We start from the raw sequence: 19,376 nt of genomic DNA, 5'->3' as shown, positions 1-19,376 counted from the left end.
TTTTTTTTTTCTCATCATACACAGAAGGGGAAACATTTATTTGAGGGAGGTGAATCCCTTTGGTTTGGAATAATGTTGCGAATAAATTAGCTGTGCGGGGCGGAGTGTTCTACACGTTTCGACTACCGCTCCGGTCACAGGGAGTGAACTGAACAGAACAGTTTAATCCGTTTGGACATGAACCCCTTCTCCCACTGCTGTGTCGTGTCCCTTTTCAATTTGATAGAACATACGATTTGACATTACAGGGTGGCTTTTTTTTTTTTTTTTTTCCTTTTAAGTGAAGCGGCTGGGGGTTGGTAAGCCAGGTGAATAATCCCAATATGGCAAACAGGTAACACCTCTGCTGCTTCACCCAACTGGAGAAGACACATCATTTTTTCCAAAAAGGGCACAACTATATTGGTACTTCTCCCCCCAACAATTCCCCCCACGACAGAACAATGCGTGCGCTTCATTCGTCAGATCTAGTCTGGAATATTCATCAGAAAATCTCAGACGTAAATTACCCAAAGATATTTTTAGTGTTCATCATGGAATGAAGCGTCTGCGTTGTTTTCTGTCGTGAGGGGGGGGAGCATTCGTTTGCCAAAATGGATGGCGTCTACATAAATGATACGGTTTGTCGCATCTTAAAATGCGTGTGGCCGCACCATGTAGGAAAAAGCCACTTGTCCATTTTGATGATTTTTTTTTTTTTTTTTTTTTTAAATTTTAAATCGTAGTTTTTTTTTTTTTTGCGAAACTATCTCGGGGTGGTCTTCTACTCGGCGATGTACCTCTGGGAATGTGCTTTCGTAACATTTCGCCAAAAAAAAAAAAAAAAAAAAAATATATGGATGCACGGGAGGATAACACATGACAGGCATCTTGTGCGAATGGCTTACTCTCCACGTGCACGTGTGCGTCATTTAATATGTACTACGTATTGATTTATCATTCCTTTTCATGTGCCTTTTTTTTCCCCTTTAGGAGTAACACATAAGTATATGTGGACAATGCACAGTTAATAAAACTGGTGTGCTTCTCCTCCACTCGGTCATGGGGTTCACTGCAACTTCTCCACGTATTTGGCCAACTGTAAAGGGGTGTTAAAAAAAAGGGGTGATGAGTGCGAATATGCGTAGATCACATGATGGAATATACACGGAAAGGAGTACGCAAAATATTCCACGGTGGGCAATCTACTGCGCCAAAAAAAAAAAGATTTTTTCAGACGTAGAATTCATTCTCAAATTGGTTTCGAATCAGGTCTGTTTTTTTCATCATTAAAAATCTTTCCCCTCCGTTAATGTGATTGCAAATGGACGGGCTTGTCACCATAATGGGTCAACTACCCATCGGTTTAAGCGCAAAGTCGCTCCATTATGTAGGGGGATTATTACCTTTTCCTTTACGCGCTTCTTCCTCAGCTTGGCGTTTAGTTTTTTGGGCTTCTCATGCTTGGCGACAAATTTCTTCACCTTATCTTTGCTCTTTTGCAGCTTCTCTGGATTCTTCCTTATCTTCTCATGAGCATTCAGATACATCTGCTCGATATTATTTGCATCTATTTTGTTCTTTATGTAATCATTAAAGTGGGCCTTATACTTGTCCATGTCTTCCTCTTGCAATGTCTTCATATATTCAGCAACGTGGATACCAAGAATGTTCTTCCTTAATTGTTCTGGATTAAATTCATTCTTGGATCCAGGGAATCTGTTGGTCCCGTGTGGGATATTCAATCCTCCATCGCATGCTCCCTTCAAAGCAGCAAAGACGCGGTTACCAGTCGTCGTCCTGGTAATACCAACGTCTAAGAATGCTTTAATTGGTTTTCTTTCCTCATCTTCTTCCTTATCGTCATTGTTTTCATTCATGTCGTCTGTAAGTTTCTCCACTCCAACAAACTGCGTATCTAAATTCAGGGACTTCAAAAATCTCCTTGCGCATAGTAACCCTGTGGCGTATGCAGCAGCGTAGTTCTTTAACCCTACAGGGATTCCATATCGGATGAGCTCCTTCGACTTGGCCTCCGCCAATATTTTATCCCCTTCAATGTGTGCACTTGCTATCTGGCATATGATCTGGCAGTTGGTTTTTCTCACAACAAATCGGAGCTTCTGCGCGTTGTACTTGTTTTTATCCTGGAGGATTAGGGCCTTTCGCGCTCGGTAGTCCGTTTTGCCCTCTGCAGAGAAGGGGGGTTAAAAGGGTGGAAAGGTGCACAATGAAAATAGGAACATACAAGTGTAGATCCAGGTAAGGGAGCAATGGTCGCCTCCCCGACAAAGGTTACGCTTTCCCCTGGTTAGATGAATGTGCCAAAGTCAGGTGAGTCAGCAACTTGCGGAAAATGCGTAACTCGTTTTATCAGTGGCATTTTTTTTTTCTCAATTTAGCCTCGAATAAACCATCTCTCATAACTTTTGCTATTAAGAACGTGTTCATTTATTTAAGGCATGGGCATGCAACTGATATAAATGGTGGGCGGTATAATACATACATTCCCCCGTATATGATGCATACAAACTCCACGCGTATGTGAACGTACCTCTTCGTCTCCTATACTTCACTTGGTACCTTTTAAAGTAGGCCTTATTCTTAACAACTTTGACGTATGCCATTTTGCTTTTTTTTTTCCACGCGGATTTATGTTCTTTCTCTTATGTGACACAAACGTGTGAAGCAACTGCGTGAAGGATCAGTGACCACGCAGGAGTGAAGAAAACACGTAAAACGCGGTTTCGCCTCAAGCGGGAAGTTAAAAGAGGATAATCGTTCGTGAAAAATACTGCATAAGCAGAAATACACAGAAAAATGGAAAACGAAAAATTATAAGTGAAAAAGGAAAAATGTTTTTTTTTTTTTTTTTTTAAAAATAATACTTAAAGGGAGGTAAAAACTGATCGATCAAAAAAATGAATGCCGCAACTGCGTAGGTATTTGCAAACTGTTCCCTTTTTTTTTTTTTTTTTTTTTTTTAAAAAAACATAACCGTTTGGGTAAATAGCTTTGCGTTGAAGCTTGCGCATATGTAGAGTTTGGTAAATTTTTATTATCCAAATGTATGGCGCGACGCGAACATATCGTCGTTTGTTAAACCACCGTTTTTTCCTCTCACCAGATTGAGAGCCGAGGAGGATACCTTGCTACGTAGGAGCATACGGTTGCGGGGACCACCGTCATGGAAAGGGGGGAAATACATTAAGTGGGCACCACATACTTTGCGCATAAAAAGTGGCTGCTTCGCTTCACGCGCTTAGCTGTTCGGATATATGCGGCACAGCGCGGGCAGCAGAAACGTACACGGTACGCATAAATGCATTCGTGGCGTAATCCGACTTGGCACAGCGATGCGATGCACTTTAGTTACCTCCTCGTATTGTGGCCCCTTGACAGGTGCAGGGGAAGAGATATATGCACTCTTTCCAATTTGGTGCATGTTTTCCCAATTAAGGTGACAAACTGGGACTACACAAATTGATGGGTGTAACATTTGTATAATATTCCCCCCCTAGAAAAAAAAAACACCCTATGGAGTGGAAGTTAATAACGTTCTGTTAGCTTTTTTTTTCCTTCTCAACTATGATAGGTAGAGCCCAAGGTATTATGGGAAAATAGGTCCCCCATAATGGGTTGGTGCCGCTCCGGGGGGATGATACGCACTTGCGAAGGTGAACAATTATTATGCTTATTTAGGCGCATGGCCCCCTATTTATAACCCACGGGGAAGGCGACATACGCCGTAAAAACCAACGCGGACTTTTTCCACCGCGGCAGAACGTTCAGAATATGGGTCGAAATATATTATAACACGTATGGCGCCCCCCCACCCTGTGAATGCTCGTCAGGATTGTATGCTCTGCCTCACCACGAACGCTATATGCCTGAATCCCACGCGGAGCACCGTTGCACCGCTTGTATCACTATGCTGTTTGGAAAAAAAAAAAAAAAAAAAAAGAAACATTATTATAGCCACCGAGTGAGCCTACGCATCAAACGCACATGTATACATTATATGCATAAATTCCCTCCTATAAGTTCCTTCTTGTGGGCTATAATTTATCGCGTTAAGGATAGCTACCTCGACCAAAGCTATTAGGCACAATTTTAGTTGATTGGCGACGGGGACATATAAATATATATATGCCTGTCGCCTCCCAGTTTGCGTTTTTTCCCCCCCGCTTTTTAAATGTATTCCCCTTTTCCCATTTTAAACCATTAACTTTTTACCTACCTCTTGGGAACCCCTGAATATATTTCATACGCGGCTTTCATTTGAGGGCAAAAAAAAAAAAAAAAAAAAAGTTATGACCTGTTGGCGATTTCTTTACATATGTACGCATTTTTTCTTTTTTACATTTCGGCTGTAGGGCTATTTCCTGTAAAAGAGTTTTTTTTTTTTTTTTTTTTACTTTGCCTTTTAATTTTTATTTTGCTTTTTAAAACTTTTTTTTTCTTCCTTTTATTTACCTTTTTTTTATCGATAGTAAGGAACGAAAACGCGTTTTTCTCCTTGCGAATGATACGCCCCATTTTCGCAACATAAAATTGTTCTTCCTGACCAAAGGGAAAGAAGGAAAAAAACAAAAAAAAAGGGAGATCGGTTGATTTACCGTCGCACGCCTGTAGGAACACATTGTATATTATATACAGTTTGGCCATACCTACATCATTACGTTTTGTCAATCGAAGAGGATCTAAACATTCCCTCCCCCGGTAACTGCGTGAATATTTACTCACACAATGGTAAGCATACCTGCGAATATGTATTGTTAAGAGGCGAATGGCGGCGTTATCTGCGCGGCGACAAAAAAAAAAAAAAAAAGAGGAAGAAAAGCTCGTTGCTTGACTCGAACTGAGCGGCCTGATTTGCTGAAACAAATTTAGGCACATTCAGGTGGTTTTGGGTGGGTGCCTCTTTACTAGTACGCCCCCTATATTATGTTCTACTTTGTTTTCCACTTCATGCCGTTCCTCTTTTTTTTCCCCTTCGAAGGCGAAAGATAAAAAGCAACCTAAGAAACCCTCGAAGAAAACGCCAGCGCCCTGCCCGCTGAGCAACAAGAAAACCGTGAAGAAGGATATAAAGAAGGAAAGGAAAAAGGGAATTCGAAGTAACCCACTCATCTTCGAGAAAAAGAAGAAGAGTAACATAATCGGTGTGGGTGTTCGTGCCAAGAGGGACCTATCCAAGTATATCAAGTGGCCCAAGTACATTCGTATCCAGAGGAAGAAGAAGATTCTGCTCGAGAGGCTGAAGGTCCCCCCCTCCATTAACCAATTTAACCACACGCTGTCGAAGGGCCAGGTATGGCACACTGAACCGCACTGTAGAGGAGAGAAGCGAGTATTACTTCTCCCACCCCGCCGTTCTGTTTTGCTACTACTTACCCACATTTCCCTTTACTCCCCCTGTTACTGATCCCCACGCAGACGCAAGACCTGGTGAACTTCCTCAAGGCGTACAAGCCAGAGTCGAAGGCCGAAAAGAAAAAGAGACTTCTGAACAAAGCCAAGGATGCATTGAACAAGGTGGCTTCCAAAGATAAGAAGCCAATGATGATAAAGTACGGAATTAACCATATCACAAAGTTGGTGGAGAAAAAGAAGGCCAACCTTGTAGTCATTGCTAACGACGTCTCCCCAATCGAATTGGTACTCTTCCTACCCACCTTATGTCGACTGAAGGATATTCCCTACTGCATTGTGAAGGATAAAGCCACCCTCGGAAAACTCGTTCATAAAAAAACAGCCACAGCCATTTGCGTACAGAATGTTTCAAAAGATGACCAAGAAAAATTGGACTACTTTGCAAAAATATGCAGAGAGAATTTCAGCGACAATGTGGACATTAGAAGAAAATGGGGAGGCCAGAAAATGAGCGCCAAGTCCATGATGCTGAAGAAGCTCAAGGACAAGGCCAGGAAGATTGAAGAGGCCAAGAAGAAGGAAATCTCCGCCAAGCTGTAAGGTAAGGAAAGGGAAAGAACGTGCTTGCTCGTAATGCAACTCTTTTGTTGTGCTTCCCCTCTGCGCATTTCCGCAAATATGTTCATCCCGTTTGGCGGTGCACTTTGCATGTATGTACACGTATCACGTGAATTATATTTGGGAAAAAAAAAAAAAATGCTCTTCTAAGTGGCTCCCGGAGTAACTGCCCACCCCTGCTGGTTTAGCCACAGTGGACATATTCGACTCGAACATGTTGTGTCAACTGCTAGAAATCAGCGATAATAATTCTCATAATTTTAGGAACCATTGAAAGAATTGATTAATTTTTTTTAGTGGGCCGTATTTATGAGCACAATTTGTTTCACGCGCAAGGGAAGGTTAACCCCTCTCCCCGTGTGTGCATATATGTGTTCTTTATAAAAAAAAAGGTCACCCACGTGTACATGTGCTAATGTGCAAAAATCAACGTGTGTGCTATTCTTACATGCCGGAAAAGAAGGCGCCATTGAGAATAATTATCATGATGAAAATTTTCAGGAAGTGCCGTCTGAGTATACATGTTGACGATAATAAAAACATATCTGAACATAATTATTTTCAATGCGCTTGGAGAGAGTAGCTGGCAATTTCGCCGTCATGATTTGTGCTCATCTTCCTTTTTTTCGCGGTGTTTTATATTGTGTCACTTTGTTCATTCATTATAGGTAACCAACGGAAGAACGCTGATATATCAAAGAAAGACAAAACAACGGGAAATTGAGAGAAGAATACGCACACGTCAGAACGAATCATGCATATACTTACATGAACGATGTATCCTCATTTGGTGTAAGTGGGACTGCTGAAGTAAGGAATAATCTCCCCCCATTTTCCGCTATGCTGATCCTTTTTGGTTGACTAGCTAAAAATCCGTGTGCAATTTTTTTTTTTTTTTTTTTTTCACAACCGTTTGGCAATTTTTTACCTGAAGAGTCAGGTGATAAATTGGGGTGACCTCCCAAACGGTAGGGGAAAAAAAGAGAAAAAAAAAAAAGGTGGCAAAAAGAGGAAAACAAAACAATAGAGCCTTAAGACAAGTTCAAATGAATCCGCAGGGTGAAAACGGGAACAACCGATTCGGAGGAACATATCCGTATAGGTTCCCCGATGCGGCTGCGCGCGTGTAGATGGGTGGTGACGAATTGCTTAGCCTTCGCCACTTCCCCTTCCCCCGCGTTTTCTTTTCCACTTTTCTACTACTTTATTTTATCATATCGTATATTATATTGCATCTTTTCCCTTTCCTTCCTTTCTTTTCTTTTTTTTAACTTGTAAAAATTTTTTCACCAATCCCCATTCGGGGTTAAAATATGTGCTACACATAAACAAGTTGTGCATGCGGGCGATATGGCAACTGGGTTGAACTGTCCATTTTGAGGGGAGTTGCCTAGGCACCGTTCATTTTCCGAGTTTTAAGAAGCGTTTCTATTGTTAAAGGAGTTGTGCCCCTCTATTACGCAACGATAAAAAAAAAAAAAAAAGTTTTAAATGAAGGAAAACCGATCGACCCATTTTTTATGCGAACACATGGTGGGTATCCGCGTTTATGGTCGCTTGATTGGCTATCCCCTCGCAGTGGACGGGAGCACAAAAGAGCGAAACGAACCGTAAACGGGCTCGTCATGCTGTTCACAAAATAAGCGCGTATGTATACCATACGGGTAGAACACCCCTGTGTGGTAATTAAACAGAAGGTATCAAGTCTATTTTCCGGCGGGTTAGGGGCATATCGAAATGGTGAAGTTTGTTCGAATTAGCGGATAAAGGGAACTACACTCCGTTAAAAGAAAAAAAAAAAAAACCAAGTAGCCACTAATTTTAACAAAGTGAAATATGAACCAACCCTCACATGGATAAAAATTATATGGAACAACTGCTTGGGCGGGGGAAAAGTCCTGCAGCCACGCTTTGGAGTTATGTTCCCCCTTCCCGCATGCATCATGCTTTTAGTGAGTTAACCATGTTGACTCTACCCCTTGGATGTGGCCCTTTCCACTTTTAAATGGCCAGTCGGAGAGGTACATCTGATGCGTTTAAAAAATTAACCACCAATATTTTTTTCCACTCCAATGGAACATAAAAGAAAAAGGGAGGTTGTGCTGCTATTGTAAATTTATTTTCACAAGCGTGCAGGGGGTCGCCGGAAGGGTCGGCGGCGGTGCATCTTTTACCCCCGCTCCCCTTTTCCCTGCACGTATGGGGATAACATTAAGGAGCGCGCTTAAAAGAAATAAAGAAAAAAAAAAAAAAATAGCCAAACTGCGTGGAGGATTGTTCATAATTTTTGTTTCTTTATTTTTGCAAAAATTGATTCGCGCTGATTGTTGCGTATGCATGTATGACGATGCAGCAGGTTACCATTGCGACCGAGTGCCTGGCTGAGGGGATAAAATGAAATAAATTTGTTTTGCTTTAACACTGTTTTAGCTTTATTTTTGCTTCACTTTATTTTGTTTTTCCCTTTTTTGCATTGTGAACGTGGTGAAGCTCTGCGCTGGAGAAAGCGTAAGCCAGGGCGACTTCACCATTCATTCGATTTTCCAACCCAACCCAACCGCTTATTGTTTATTTCTTGTTGCTTATTGCTTGTTGCTTTTTTTTTTTTTTCCATCTTGGAAGTAGTGACGTGCGTCGTACGGACGTAGAATATACTACCTGCGCACGAGAGAGGAGTATGTTTTGAGTGCCTCCTGTTTGTTGTACCCACAATAGTAGTCATTTTACCTGAAGGGATCGTACGTATTACGTCATCTCTTTGAGTGTTGTAAATTTAGTAAACGAAAAGAAAAAGGCCCATGGTGTTTGTTCAAGGACGATGCCAGGGTTGTAATTTAAAAAAAAAAAAAAAAAAAAAAAAGGATGATAAGAAACCTTTCATTTAAATCAAAGCCTTTCGGGTCTGAAGTGTTAAATAATGATGATTAGGATTCACTGATTTTTTTTTTTTTTTTTTTTTTTTTTCATACTAATGAGAGTTGCATAGTGTGTGATTTCCTTCTTCATTAGAAGAGGGATGTGATGAGGTTTCATCTGGAGTGATCCACAGTCGGGGAAAAGTAGCCATAACACCTATGTACCCTTGCGTGTAGATACTTAGAGGTGCCCACCACAGTTGTCCTTTACCAAACGAATAGAAGAGGTTGGAGTGGCAGTGACATCCGTAGCTGCTGGTGTGGCTCATTCATCATGTAGAACGTGCAAAGTTACGTGTTCCTCTGACGAGTGTCCACACCACCGGCTGTGGATGCTGCTTCCCCTCCTTGCCTCCCTGTGCAAGATCTTTTTTGAGTTCAGCTATGGTGACTTAAAGCATAGCCGAAATAATTTCTTGCAAGAATGAGCAGTTGTTGATTATCCAGCTTGAAATTGGCCCATTTATGTAAAGCCATTTTCTCGTTTTTTGATCACACAGAAAAGAAAAAAAAAAAAGGTGCGTGCGTGTGTGTTGTACCCCCCTCAAGGAATATTTAATAAACGAATCCCCCCCCTTCGAAGTGATGCTTCATCTGTGGAGTCCCACTCTCCCAGGAAGTACTTTACCGCTTTCCTTTTTTTTTGTGATGACATGAAATGCACTTGGTCTGTGTTTCTGAAATAACATTGAGATGATACTTGTTGCTTTGCTGAAAAAAAAAGGAAAGCCATTAAAGGAGAGGGGGTGGGTAAATATGAGGGATACATGGGGGTGTGTACCACCGCCATGTGAGAATTCCACCAACGTGAAAAAGAATAAGGAAACAAATGCTAAGGGAGGCCAAATGGAGCGCCAAAGCTGTACAGCAGTGACGCAATATTTTACCAAACGAAAATGAAGCCACGCATTGCAGGAACCTACGCTGCGTGTTGAAGGCTTTTAATGTATAACTGGTGAGCAGTTTTATAAAACACCCCTTGAGGCGGAAAAAGGGAGACGGACGAAGCCACATACAAGTGAGCAAAACATCCGCCTTCCATCCGTACCGAGTATGTAACAGCATCTCGGCTGAGGGCATAAAAAAAAAAAAAAAAAAAAACATATCATAATCCCACGTCTATTATCGTTTTACTTTACGAGTTATTCGTGAGAGACGATTTAATAATATTCGTGCTTCATGGGGTATGTACATCGAAGGTTGTGACAGTGGTGCCGGAATGTAGGTCACTCTCGCCCACCCGTCACTAGTCCACGTGTGCCATTTAGACAAACCAATTTTCTATCACGTCGATGAAATTCGCGCGTGTAAAATATCCCTAGCGGGCAGGATCTTTTCAACATAATGAAAAAGGTCATAATCAGTCTAGGTAATAAAAAATAAAAATAAAAAAAAAAACGTTGTAATGAGTTATTTATGCGTTACAACGCCTTTTTTTTTTTTTAACATAAAAAAAAATAAAAAAATGGGGAATGCACACGACGGGAAGTAGTATTTATTTTTTTTGACGGGTGGGCAAAATTTTATTACTCCCAGTAGCGTGGCTCATTGGACATTTGCTCGATTGGAGGGACGTACCGTGGTGGATTATACATACAAACTGTAGTGTCTTTTGTGGCCTGTTAGGTGGGTACTGTGGTTGGGGTACTGGCTGTCCGCTTCAAGTAGGCGAGAATTTCCCCCCTCTGAGGTGCGTTAATGTTACGCTCGAAAACAGCCCTGTCGTGATCCAAGTACAGGTTTGGCTCGCTGAGCGATATGCCCTCCATGATACTCATTTTAACGCCCTGCAGTAAATTGGTAGGAATGAAAAAAAACTGGAAGGCAAAAAAAAGAGAAAAGACAAAACAGCTATCCTTCATTTTGTGGTCAAACAATTCGTTTGAAAAAATATCTGCAAAGAACGTTACAACACTTTTTTTTAAAATTTCCATCTTTTCTTTTTTTGTGAAGTTCGTGTCAAATTTAACACAAGAGTTGTCAATAAAATGGTCCTCATTCTGACCCATACATATATCTATTAGGTTAATCTTCAGTGCGTCCTTCGCATTTATCGTGTCTCCTGTGAGGAGGAGATGCTTTGCGTAACTCATTGGAATGGCCCGGAACAACTTCTGCGTACTCCCTCCGTAGGGAAATAATCCTAAATGTGTTTTGTTAAAACCGAAGGTGCTTGTTTCACTGGATAGTTTGAAGTCCGTAGAGAGGAGGAGGTCAATTCCGCTGTTGTAGCACTGGCCGTTGATGCTACTAATCGTGATGAGGGGCAAATGCTGTATGGTGTTACACAGGTAGCGGAATGAATTGGAAAGCTCTACGTTGAGTTTCTCGTCGTTCTTCAGGAAAGAATTATAATCCGGGGTGCTCACGCTAGTAGTGGTAGTCTCACCCTCAGTTTTGCCACCCCCCCAGTTAAGTATGAGCACCTTCAACCGGTTGTCCAAGTAAGGAATCCTGTTACGCAAATTCTTCACCAAGTAGTTATCCTTCCGTGGAAATTCTTTTATACAAAAGGCGTTCGTCTCCTCATTCGAAATGATATTGTTGACGTGCTCTATCACATTCTTTAACTCGTCCAGGAAGTCACCGAAAATATTTTTTTTTCCATTGATGGTGTTTCTAAAGCTTACAATGCCAACACTCATTGATTCATCGCGGTAGAAGTCCACATACCTGTGGTGGCTAAAGTGTTGATTGGTTGCTTCGTTAGTAGGTGCCTCTTCCGATTCGTTCGTAGTACTACTTTTGTGCAGCCTGGGCAGAGAGACGAACTTGGGGACGCCTCCTCTAAAGACGGCATGCGCCGTCCTGCTGCTCAGCAGCTTTGAAAAGGGACTCCTCCGCAAGATCATTGGCATTGGGCACACAACGGTGGAGGGGAAAAGCAAATGGAAGTAGTAACCGGGCTACCCCATCTGAACGGCAGTCACGCTGAGAGGCAGAGCTACCTTTCAAGTTTGCAAAAAAAAAAATGAACACACGGGAAGAAGTGGTACGAAATGGTACCAGGTGTGCGGAGCCTCGATAACTATATTGCCAAGCTGCAGTCAACTCAACTTTGTTAAAAAGTCAAATGCGCGACGGAACCACGGGGTTTAAAAAATGGGCCCGGAATAAAAATACAGAAAAAAAATAAAAAAAATTAAAATAAAGTAAAATGAGGAAAAGTGAAGCAAATGAACTTGTTCCAGAACAGGCACATGTGACGGATGGAGGTAACCCCCAGTCCGCGAACGGCAGTCCACACATTATCGCCGCAAATGAGGCATGTGTACGCGTGAGTATACCTATGCATTGCCACTTCAACCCGCATGGGGCCAAGCACAAACGTTGTACTGTGTGGCAGCAAAGCAGCATGCGAACCTCACGCAGACCATACAACATACCAACAAATAAAATAAACTGAACTTTTAACAACTTGCGTCCGAGTCGTTGATGAGCTTGGATTCTTCGGCCACCTTCTGCCAGCGCTCCATGAGCTTCATCTGAGTGTGTGTAGGGAGAAGGTTGGTACTATGGGGCAGAAACGATAAGTGCACACGAGCGGTTATGCGACGCTACACTTGGATAATTCGTCGCGGACACACAACGACCAGTTGCACACCATTATGGTGAAGTACCTTTTTCTTGTGGAAGAAATTCGAATGGACCATTTTCTGCTCATTTCGGTTTTTCCGCCGGGGGTTGTTTCCCCCCGAGTTGGGTGTGTGCGCTGAGGGGGTGGTACATACAATAGCGATGTGGTTATGAAACGACGTGGTTGAGAAGTGCCTCTATGGGGTAAACTCCCCCATGAAGTACACCCCATAAAAATGTAGAGCGATACAACGGCACCACCTTCCTTTACCTGTACATTTCGCCTCTCCTGATTTTTCATTTAGAGAGAAGGCAGCATTGGAGAGGGTCCCCCCTTCTGTTGTAGCTTCACCGGCGTCCTTCTCCATGGAAGATACCACAGTTAAATTCACCTTGGTAGGTTCTTCATTTGGCATATTTTCTGGACCCTCCTTTGATGTATTCTCCTGGCACATGGTCGTGGAGTTCTTCTCCTTCTCTTCTAGTTCACGTGCAAGTTGGCTCTAACAGAAAAAAAAAAAAAAAAAAAATGTACCAAAAAGTAACAAACTGAACCGCAATCGCAACAGCGACAGTAGTAGTGGTGGAGCGTGTTTGCTGCTTTGCCATGCTGCGCCTGGGGGACAAATGGGGACGGAAAAAAAGAAAAAAATCACACACACAGAAACGCTCATAGCAGTGCCTATTACCACCGTGTCCGCGTGTATCTGACTTATCCTTTTGGAAAAATAATCTGCACTTATTTCGTTCCTTCGAAAGTCATCCTGCAAGGGGGAGGGGAAAGGTAACGTTTCGGTGGGTCTCTATGTTGACTTTTCCGTTCACGGGTGTGTACCCATGGATAGAGATATGCTGATCATATCGTCCTCCTCCAATCATTTTATTCTGTTCCATTTTTCAAAGTACGATCCGTATGTCCAGAGCCTTTTCCGTGGTGAGTACGAATTCCTTGTTTTCGATTTTTTCAAAATTCTCGCTAATTAGTAGCAGCAGTTTTTTGGCCTATGCGAGATGGTAAAGAATGATGAGGCGGAGTGAAGTACACAGAGGGGACATTCAACTGGAACAGAGGAAGTCACATATGGAGAAAAAGGCAGACACGTTAAGAATAACGCCTGCTTTACTTCTTGTGTCTTACCTCGTCGACAACTGGAGAGGTCTCCTTCAAGCCTAATTCCCAAAAAATTACGTCGTTCAAAATTTCGTCCTGCTCCTTGGAGGGGAAGTACTCCCCCTGGGATGTGAGCTCACCTAGTTGTCCCTTCCCCCTGTCTGAAATTTCTTTTCTACGTTGGCTCTCCTTGGCATATTCGTCAAGTGAGTAATTAATAAAATTGACTTCCTCGAGGAATAACTTTATTTTCTCGTGAATTGGGGAGTTGCTGTTTTTTTTTTTTTTCTCGATTAACTCTTTGCACGTGCTGCCCATCAGTTCCTCCGCCTCGTTAAAGTTTCTCTTCACCTCTGCTTCGTTAACAAGGTCTTCTATTTCGTTGAAGAAGGTTTGCATTTCTACGACGGGTAGGATGCATGTGTTTGGGGGGAGAGCGTGTGTGTGGTGGGTTGGAGAAAAAGGCAGAAAGGCAAGGAAAAAAATGAGAAAAAAAAAAAAAACTGCAAAGATGTTCGTAGCCAGGAGGTACACCCCTCTTGTGGACAAATTAAATAATTCGCACGCAAGTCGCTGTGCACGCATTTGAGCATGTTCGTGGGAGGTCGCAGCACTGTTCGTTGCCTATACGCGTGTGCAACAGACTCATGCGAGGCAACCTTTGTGATGAGTTGTCTTGTTCACACGGCGGGTGTGCCGGCGGGGTGTCTCATTTTGTTATTTTTTAATTTTTTACTTTTTTCCCAATTATGTGCCCCTAACCCCCGCTTTGCGATAAACACCCGAAAGAGGCACAATTCGAAAGGGGGTCCTCCCCTCCTTCAGGATTTACAAGGTCAACGATTCGCATTGTTTACTGCAGTGTGTGTGGAGACATATCAACTTCGTACGCACACACCAAGGAGAGTCGGCGAGGCGGGAACATGATAAAGTGGTGCTTCAACATTTTAGGCATATATATTAGTTCACCATAAGTATGTCTACATGTGTACAAATATGCGCTTGTACACGTGCGCCTGTTTTAAAATTGTAACCTTTTTCATTGGCATTTTCATTTAGCGCCTTGTCCATGATTGCACAACTAGTGGTGTGTGTGTGTGTGTGTGTTTTTTTTTTTTTTTTACTAGCTTTTTTATTCAACTAGCCAAAATAAAAAAAAAAAAAAAAAAATATTTCTTGTTCAGAACATTTTGGACGTGTTAATTTTGTTAAGTGTGAAAGTTCTCCAACGGGTAGATCATTCGTTGTTCCTTGTTCAATCTATATAAGAGTTATCATCTCGATCTGGTTGAGCAGAGCATACTGCCTAACGCGGCACGTTCACCTAACGCAGCGTTTGCGTTTTTCCCTGTTCTGGCGGGAATGAACAGGCAAGGCGACAGAGACAAATGAAGGACGGGGGAAAAATAATAAAATGAGTGATAAGATGAAGTGCAACAGCGAAGATGCAGCAAAGTGATGAAATGTGAAGCGAAAAATAAGCCGTAAAGTAAACCGGAAAATAAAGCGAAAAATAAGCCGTAAAGTAAACCGGAAAATAAAGCGAAAAATAAAACGCTAACAAAGCAGAATATAATAGTAGTCATCTTCGCCCGCGCCCCATTCACGAGAACGGAAAAACTATTGGCAACTATCGCAAAAAAAAAAGGCTAAAAAAAAAAAATGAAAAAAGAAAGAAAAATCTACCCCTCTAAAAATTTAAAAAAAAAAAAAAATAGGGAAGAGTACACACACAATAAAAAAAAAGGGGGGGGGAGGAAGCACAACAACCGAAATAAGGAGCAACCAAAAGAAGGAACAACCACAAAAAAAAAAGAAAAAGGGGCTTATTGCCAAAAAAAAAAAAAAAGGAGGGGCTTGGCTTCTACCAGCTTTTTTTTTTTTTGCGCACAAAGATAGTCCATTTCTAGCGCCCACTAGCATCACATCACAATGCGCGCTTCTCCTCCGCAAAAAAAAAAAAAAAAAAGGAACTGTGTATCAATTACACAAATTTTTACCATGTCACACATGTGTGCGCTGCTCTTCTCCTCCGCAAAAAAAAAAATGAGTGTTTTCACAAAAAAAGAAGTGTTCTTTAAAAAAAAAAAATGTTCTTACCAAAAAAAAAAGAACTGTGTACAATTACACAAATTTTTTACCATGTCACACATGTATGTGTGCATACGAAAGAAGAATCAATATTTTAAGGACAAACACTGGCACAACAAAAAAAAAAAAAGAGGAAAAAAAAAAAGTTAAAAAAGAAAAGATAGAAATATCAACCTGTTTTGGTATTGTATGATCTCCGGGGTTATTTATGCCTCTTTGGGGAGGACATTACATTCAATGTTACATTCCAATGTGTTACATACGTTGATAACCTATATTCCTTGGTGGTCTATTATTATTTCTTCCTCTTCGGGACTTCACATCATATTCAGTAGAATAATCTGTAGAATCTGCTATTGTTGAAGCTACTGTTGAATATTCTGTAGAATCGAACGTTGAAGCATTTTCCGTGAATGTATCAAAGTTACGTCCAATAGATCTTTTTTTTCTGTTTTTTCCATGAGAAGTTCCACGTATTCCAGAAAATAAATTGGTATACTAAGACAGAAAAGGAAGGAGGAGGTGGGAATTTTGTATTATATATGTAGTGTACAGTCTTATTTATGTCTATTTATGTGTATATTTATTTAAAGAAAGTATTAGTAAAATGCTATTATTTTAACTTTTATCATAGTGTTAATTACTTTATATAGATAGAAAGCAAGTGCTGGTAATCCTACTGCAGCTAATGCACCAGACACAGAGGCAGGTGCAAGGGCACTGCTAGCAGCACTACCACTATCGGCACTATCAGTGAAGGAACCACTACTACCATCTTGATTTGGATTGGGGTTTGGTTTGGGTTTAATACATTTCCTTTCTTTCAGATTTTCGAGTTCTGATAATTTCTTCTCACAGTAATTTTTATATTTCTGATTGTAATGGTTACAATATGGATTATCCATCTCTCCTCCTGAGCATTTCGGTTTCACAGAAGTACATGCTTTTTTAATGGCCTCCAGGTGAGCTTTATATTCGTCATCACATGATTCTCCTTTAGTTGTAAAATGACCTTCCATAGTTGTATAGTCCTCAGAGTATTCATATACTATTTTTCTTTGACTGAAAAGACTTCCGTCAATATTATTGTACATATTTCCGCATGGACCGTCCTGAACTACCCTTTTCAATTGATCGTAAATCTTCATCATAGCCCAAGGGAAAGTATTCACACTGCTGTAATTGTCCTTTACTTTCTGCCCTATCCAATAATATAACTTATAGCAGAGGTCATGAGTGTGGGTGTTGACCCTTTTTATATCATGTACGTAACAGTAGGCCCCCACAATATTTGCAGCATGGTTCCCATCTTTCAGATATTGCTTTATTTCCATTTCCACTTCGTCCGTGTGGTCGGCATTATTACATCTATTTGAACTATTTGCTTTATTTAAATCACTGTATAAAATTAATTTTGAAGGTAACCTTCCCAGAAGTGAACCCTATAAATGTAATTATGGAAATACACATATTCCCCACATTCCCATTATGTTAAACATAGAATATTATATACACATTATATGCTCGTCTGTAGTGTAAAAAGGAAGGAGGAGGAAGGAACGAACCCCCTTTCTTTTCTCCAACACTAATCATACTACTGGTTGTACCCACCTTTCCTTCCCCACCACTGGCCCTATCTGTCAAAGCAGAAGTGTCAGAATCACTAAAGGAACCGCTGCTGCCGGCTTGATTTGGATTGGGATTTGGTTTAGGTTTGGGTACTTCAGGACATTTCAGTTCTTCCAGTTTCTCTATAGTACAGTAATCTTTATTTTTCCCATTTTCTCCATTAAACCAGGTACAAAATGGATCAGTCTTATGTGGCCCCCCCCATTGCAGTATGTATTCATAGCATTACATGATAATTCAATGCCCCCTTGGTAATCCATCCACTCTGCTAAACAATTTGAGTGACCCCCCAGTACATACTTCTCTACATCCTCATAGTTGTAATAATGGTCAAATACTTCCTTCCTACTCTTGAATTTGTCTCTGTCAACATCGTCGTAGTTAACTTCACACTTATGCCCGTCGGTATCATTCTTCAGCACATTGTAAATATCTTCCAGTATTTTTGATAATTCATTCGTTTTTTCATCAACGGTTGGCTGTGTCCCCAACCAATGGTAGAAAAATTTACATGGTATATCCTTAAATTCCGGCGGTTTGTCCTCCATTTTACACACAGTACAGTAAGCTCCCATGATACTCCCTGTTAAAGCAGAACTTATGGAGTACTTATTCAATTTACTGTTCATCTCTTTCTCCAATGTGCTCTTCTTCTTATCATCCAAGGTACATGCTCTCCAATTAGCCTCATCGAACTTCTTATAGAAATCTTTATATGCGCGCAAACTACTTGAACTCAGTGTCTGCAAATATACAGTTCGTAGAAAAGTGAAATATATATATATATATAGTCCCATGTATCCCTTACTTCCCAATTTATTGCGTTGTATATAGAGTAATGTATATGAAGTATGTAATTATTCATGTTGACGGATGAACGACAAACATTTGGTGATGGTGATGCCATGGTTTATATGTATCCTTTTTTATATAATGAACTTCTTCTTAAGGGGCTGCTTATATATTTAGAATTAATTGACGCATGGAAATTCTTTCTATTTTATACTTATTAGTATTAAACTTTTACTCTTCCTTCTCAAAAATTGCACATTGCTAAATTTTAAACTGACGACATTACATCATACATATATGTATCAAATTATTATATGACCAATTAAACAAGTTAAAAATGAAAAAAGCAGAGGGAAAGAAGAAAATAAAAGAGATAGGATGAAACATAATACAATTTCTTTATATATTTCTTATCCACTCACTATATTATTATATTATACTCGATTATTCCTAATATTACATTATTCCCTATATACTACTTTCTTCCTTTGTAAACGATTACAATGTTTACCGATAGGAATTTCTGCTTCTTTTATTAATTTATATTTTATTATTATTCAAGATCATTATTAAAAATTCTTCGCATGTACTTCATAGGCCATAACTACATACTATTTATCCTCCCCTTTCTATATCCCTATATTTATTCCTAGTTAATGTATTGCGCACATATACATAAAATAACTGAAGGAACCATATATAGTAAGAGGAAACTGGATTATTTATATTTTTCTTTTAAGGATAGGGGGAAAAAATGGGCACATATCTTTATAGTACTCCACTATTTGTAGCATAATTTTCCTTCTTTCACTTATAACTATCGAGCACCTTCTAACTTCCGTTCCTCCTTCTCTCCTATTTAAAAAGTGCACAAGAAACAACTCTCCTATGGATATGAATAATGTATTATAATATCTGCGTTATCTTCTCTCTATTCTTTCCTACTTTAAATTCATATTAAATTTCCCAATATTAATGTGCCCTTGTCTCCCACCATTTCTTCTCTTTTGGTATCATCGGATTAAGAAGTACAAAAGGGCTAGGCGATCTCAAAGATCTTCAGGCATCCGAGAGGGTGCCAAGTTTAAAGATTATTCTACTGCTCCCTTATTTGAAGACTGCTAAGATTAAAGTGTTTGGAGGAACATTTTGAATAGTTTACAGGGTTTAGGGTTAAGGTTTTAGGGTTTAGGGTATAGGGTTTAGGGGTTCAGGGTTCAGGAGTTCAGGGTTTAGGTGTTCAGGGTTTAGGTGTTCAGGGTTTAGGGTTTAGCGTTCAGGGTTAAGGT

The 19,376-nt window shown here is 40.5% G+C and overlaps 5 protein-coding genes across 5 annotated transcripts; 1 reads left to right on the top strand and 4 right to left on the bottom strand.

The window, feature by feature from the left end:
• Positions 1 to 1,048: 1,048 nt before the first annotated feature.
• PCOAH_00049010 (Ribosomal protein family L5) lies at positions 1,049 to 2,606 on the bottom strand (the record flags this gene model as incomplete). Its single annotated transcript, XM_020061684.1, has 3 exons — positions 1,049 to 1,078; positions 1,386 to 2,170; positions 2,534 to 2,606. 3 exons carry the CDS (start codon positions 2,604 to 2,606, stop codon positions 1,049 to 1,051), a joined length of 888 nt encoding a protein of 295 aa, XP_019917449.1.
• A 2,122-nt stretch (positions 2,607 to 4,728) lies between these two features.
• Positions 4,729 to 5,976, top strand: PCOAH_00049000 (50S ribosomal protein L7Ae; the record flags this gene model as incomplete). Its single annotated transcript, XM_020061683.1, has 3 exons — positions 4,729 to 4,731; positions 4,982 to 5,293; positions 5,419 to 5,976. The coding sequence occupies 3 exons, from the start codon at positions 4,729 to 4,731 to the stop codon at positions 5,953 to 5,955; spliced, it is 852 nt and encodes a 283-aa protein (XP_019917182.1).
• Positions 5,977 to 10,510: 4,534 nt separating this feature from the next.
• Positions 10,511 to 11,746, bottom strand: PCOAH_00048990 (Uncharacterized protein; the record flags this gene model as incomplete). Its single annotated transcript, XM_020061682.1, has 1 exon — positions 10,511 to 11,746. The coding sequence occupies one exon, from the start codon at positions 11,744 to 11,746 to the stop codon at positions 10,511 to 10,513; it is 1,236 nt and encodes a 411-aa protein (XP_019917276.1).
• A 552-nt stretch (positions 11,747 to 12,298) lies between these two features.
• PCOAH_00048980 (Uncharacterized protein) lies at positions 12,299 to 13,974 on the bottom strand (the record flags this gene model as incomplete). Its single annotated transcript, XM_020061681.1, has 6 exons — positions 12,299 to 12,373; positions 12,509 to 12,600; positions 12,736 to 12,967; positions 13,154 to 13,228; positions 13,371 to 13,466; positions 13,603 to 13,974. 6 exons carry the CDS (start codon positions 13,972 to 13,974, stop codon positions 12,299 to 12,301), a joined length of 942 nt encoding a protein of 313 aa, XP_019917297.1.
• A 2,291-nt stretch (positions 13,975 to 16,265) lies between these two features.
• Positions 16,266 to 17,924, bottom strand: PCOAH_00048970 (Variable surface protein Vir7-like; the record flags this gene model as incomplete). Its single annotated transcript, XM_020061680.1, has 3 exons — positions 16,266 to 17,108; positions 17,278 to 17,351; positions 17,525 to 17,924. The coding sequence occupies 3 exons, from the start codon at positions 17,922 to 17,924 to the stop codon at positions 16,266 to 16,268; spliced, it is 1,317 nt and encodes a 438-aa protein (XP_019917119.1).
• Between the last annotated feature and the right edge of the window lie 1,452 nt (positions 17,925 to 19,376).

This window comes from Plasmodium coatneyi, chromosome 13 (genome assembly GCF_001680005.1).
Source record: "Plasmodium coatneyi strain Hackeri chromosome 13, complete sequence".
In the NCBI taxonomy this organism is placed as follows: domain Eukaryota; phylum Apicomplexa; class Aconoidasida; order Haemosporida; family Plasmodiidae; genus Plasmodium; species Plasmodium coatneyi.
This window is presented reverse-complemented; position numbering and strand designations above follow the sequence as displayed.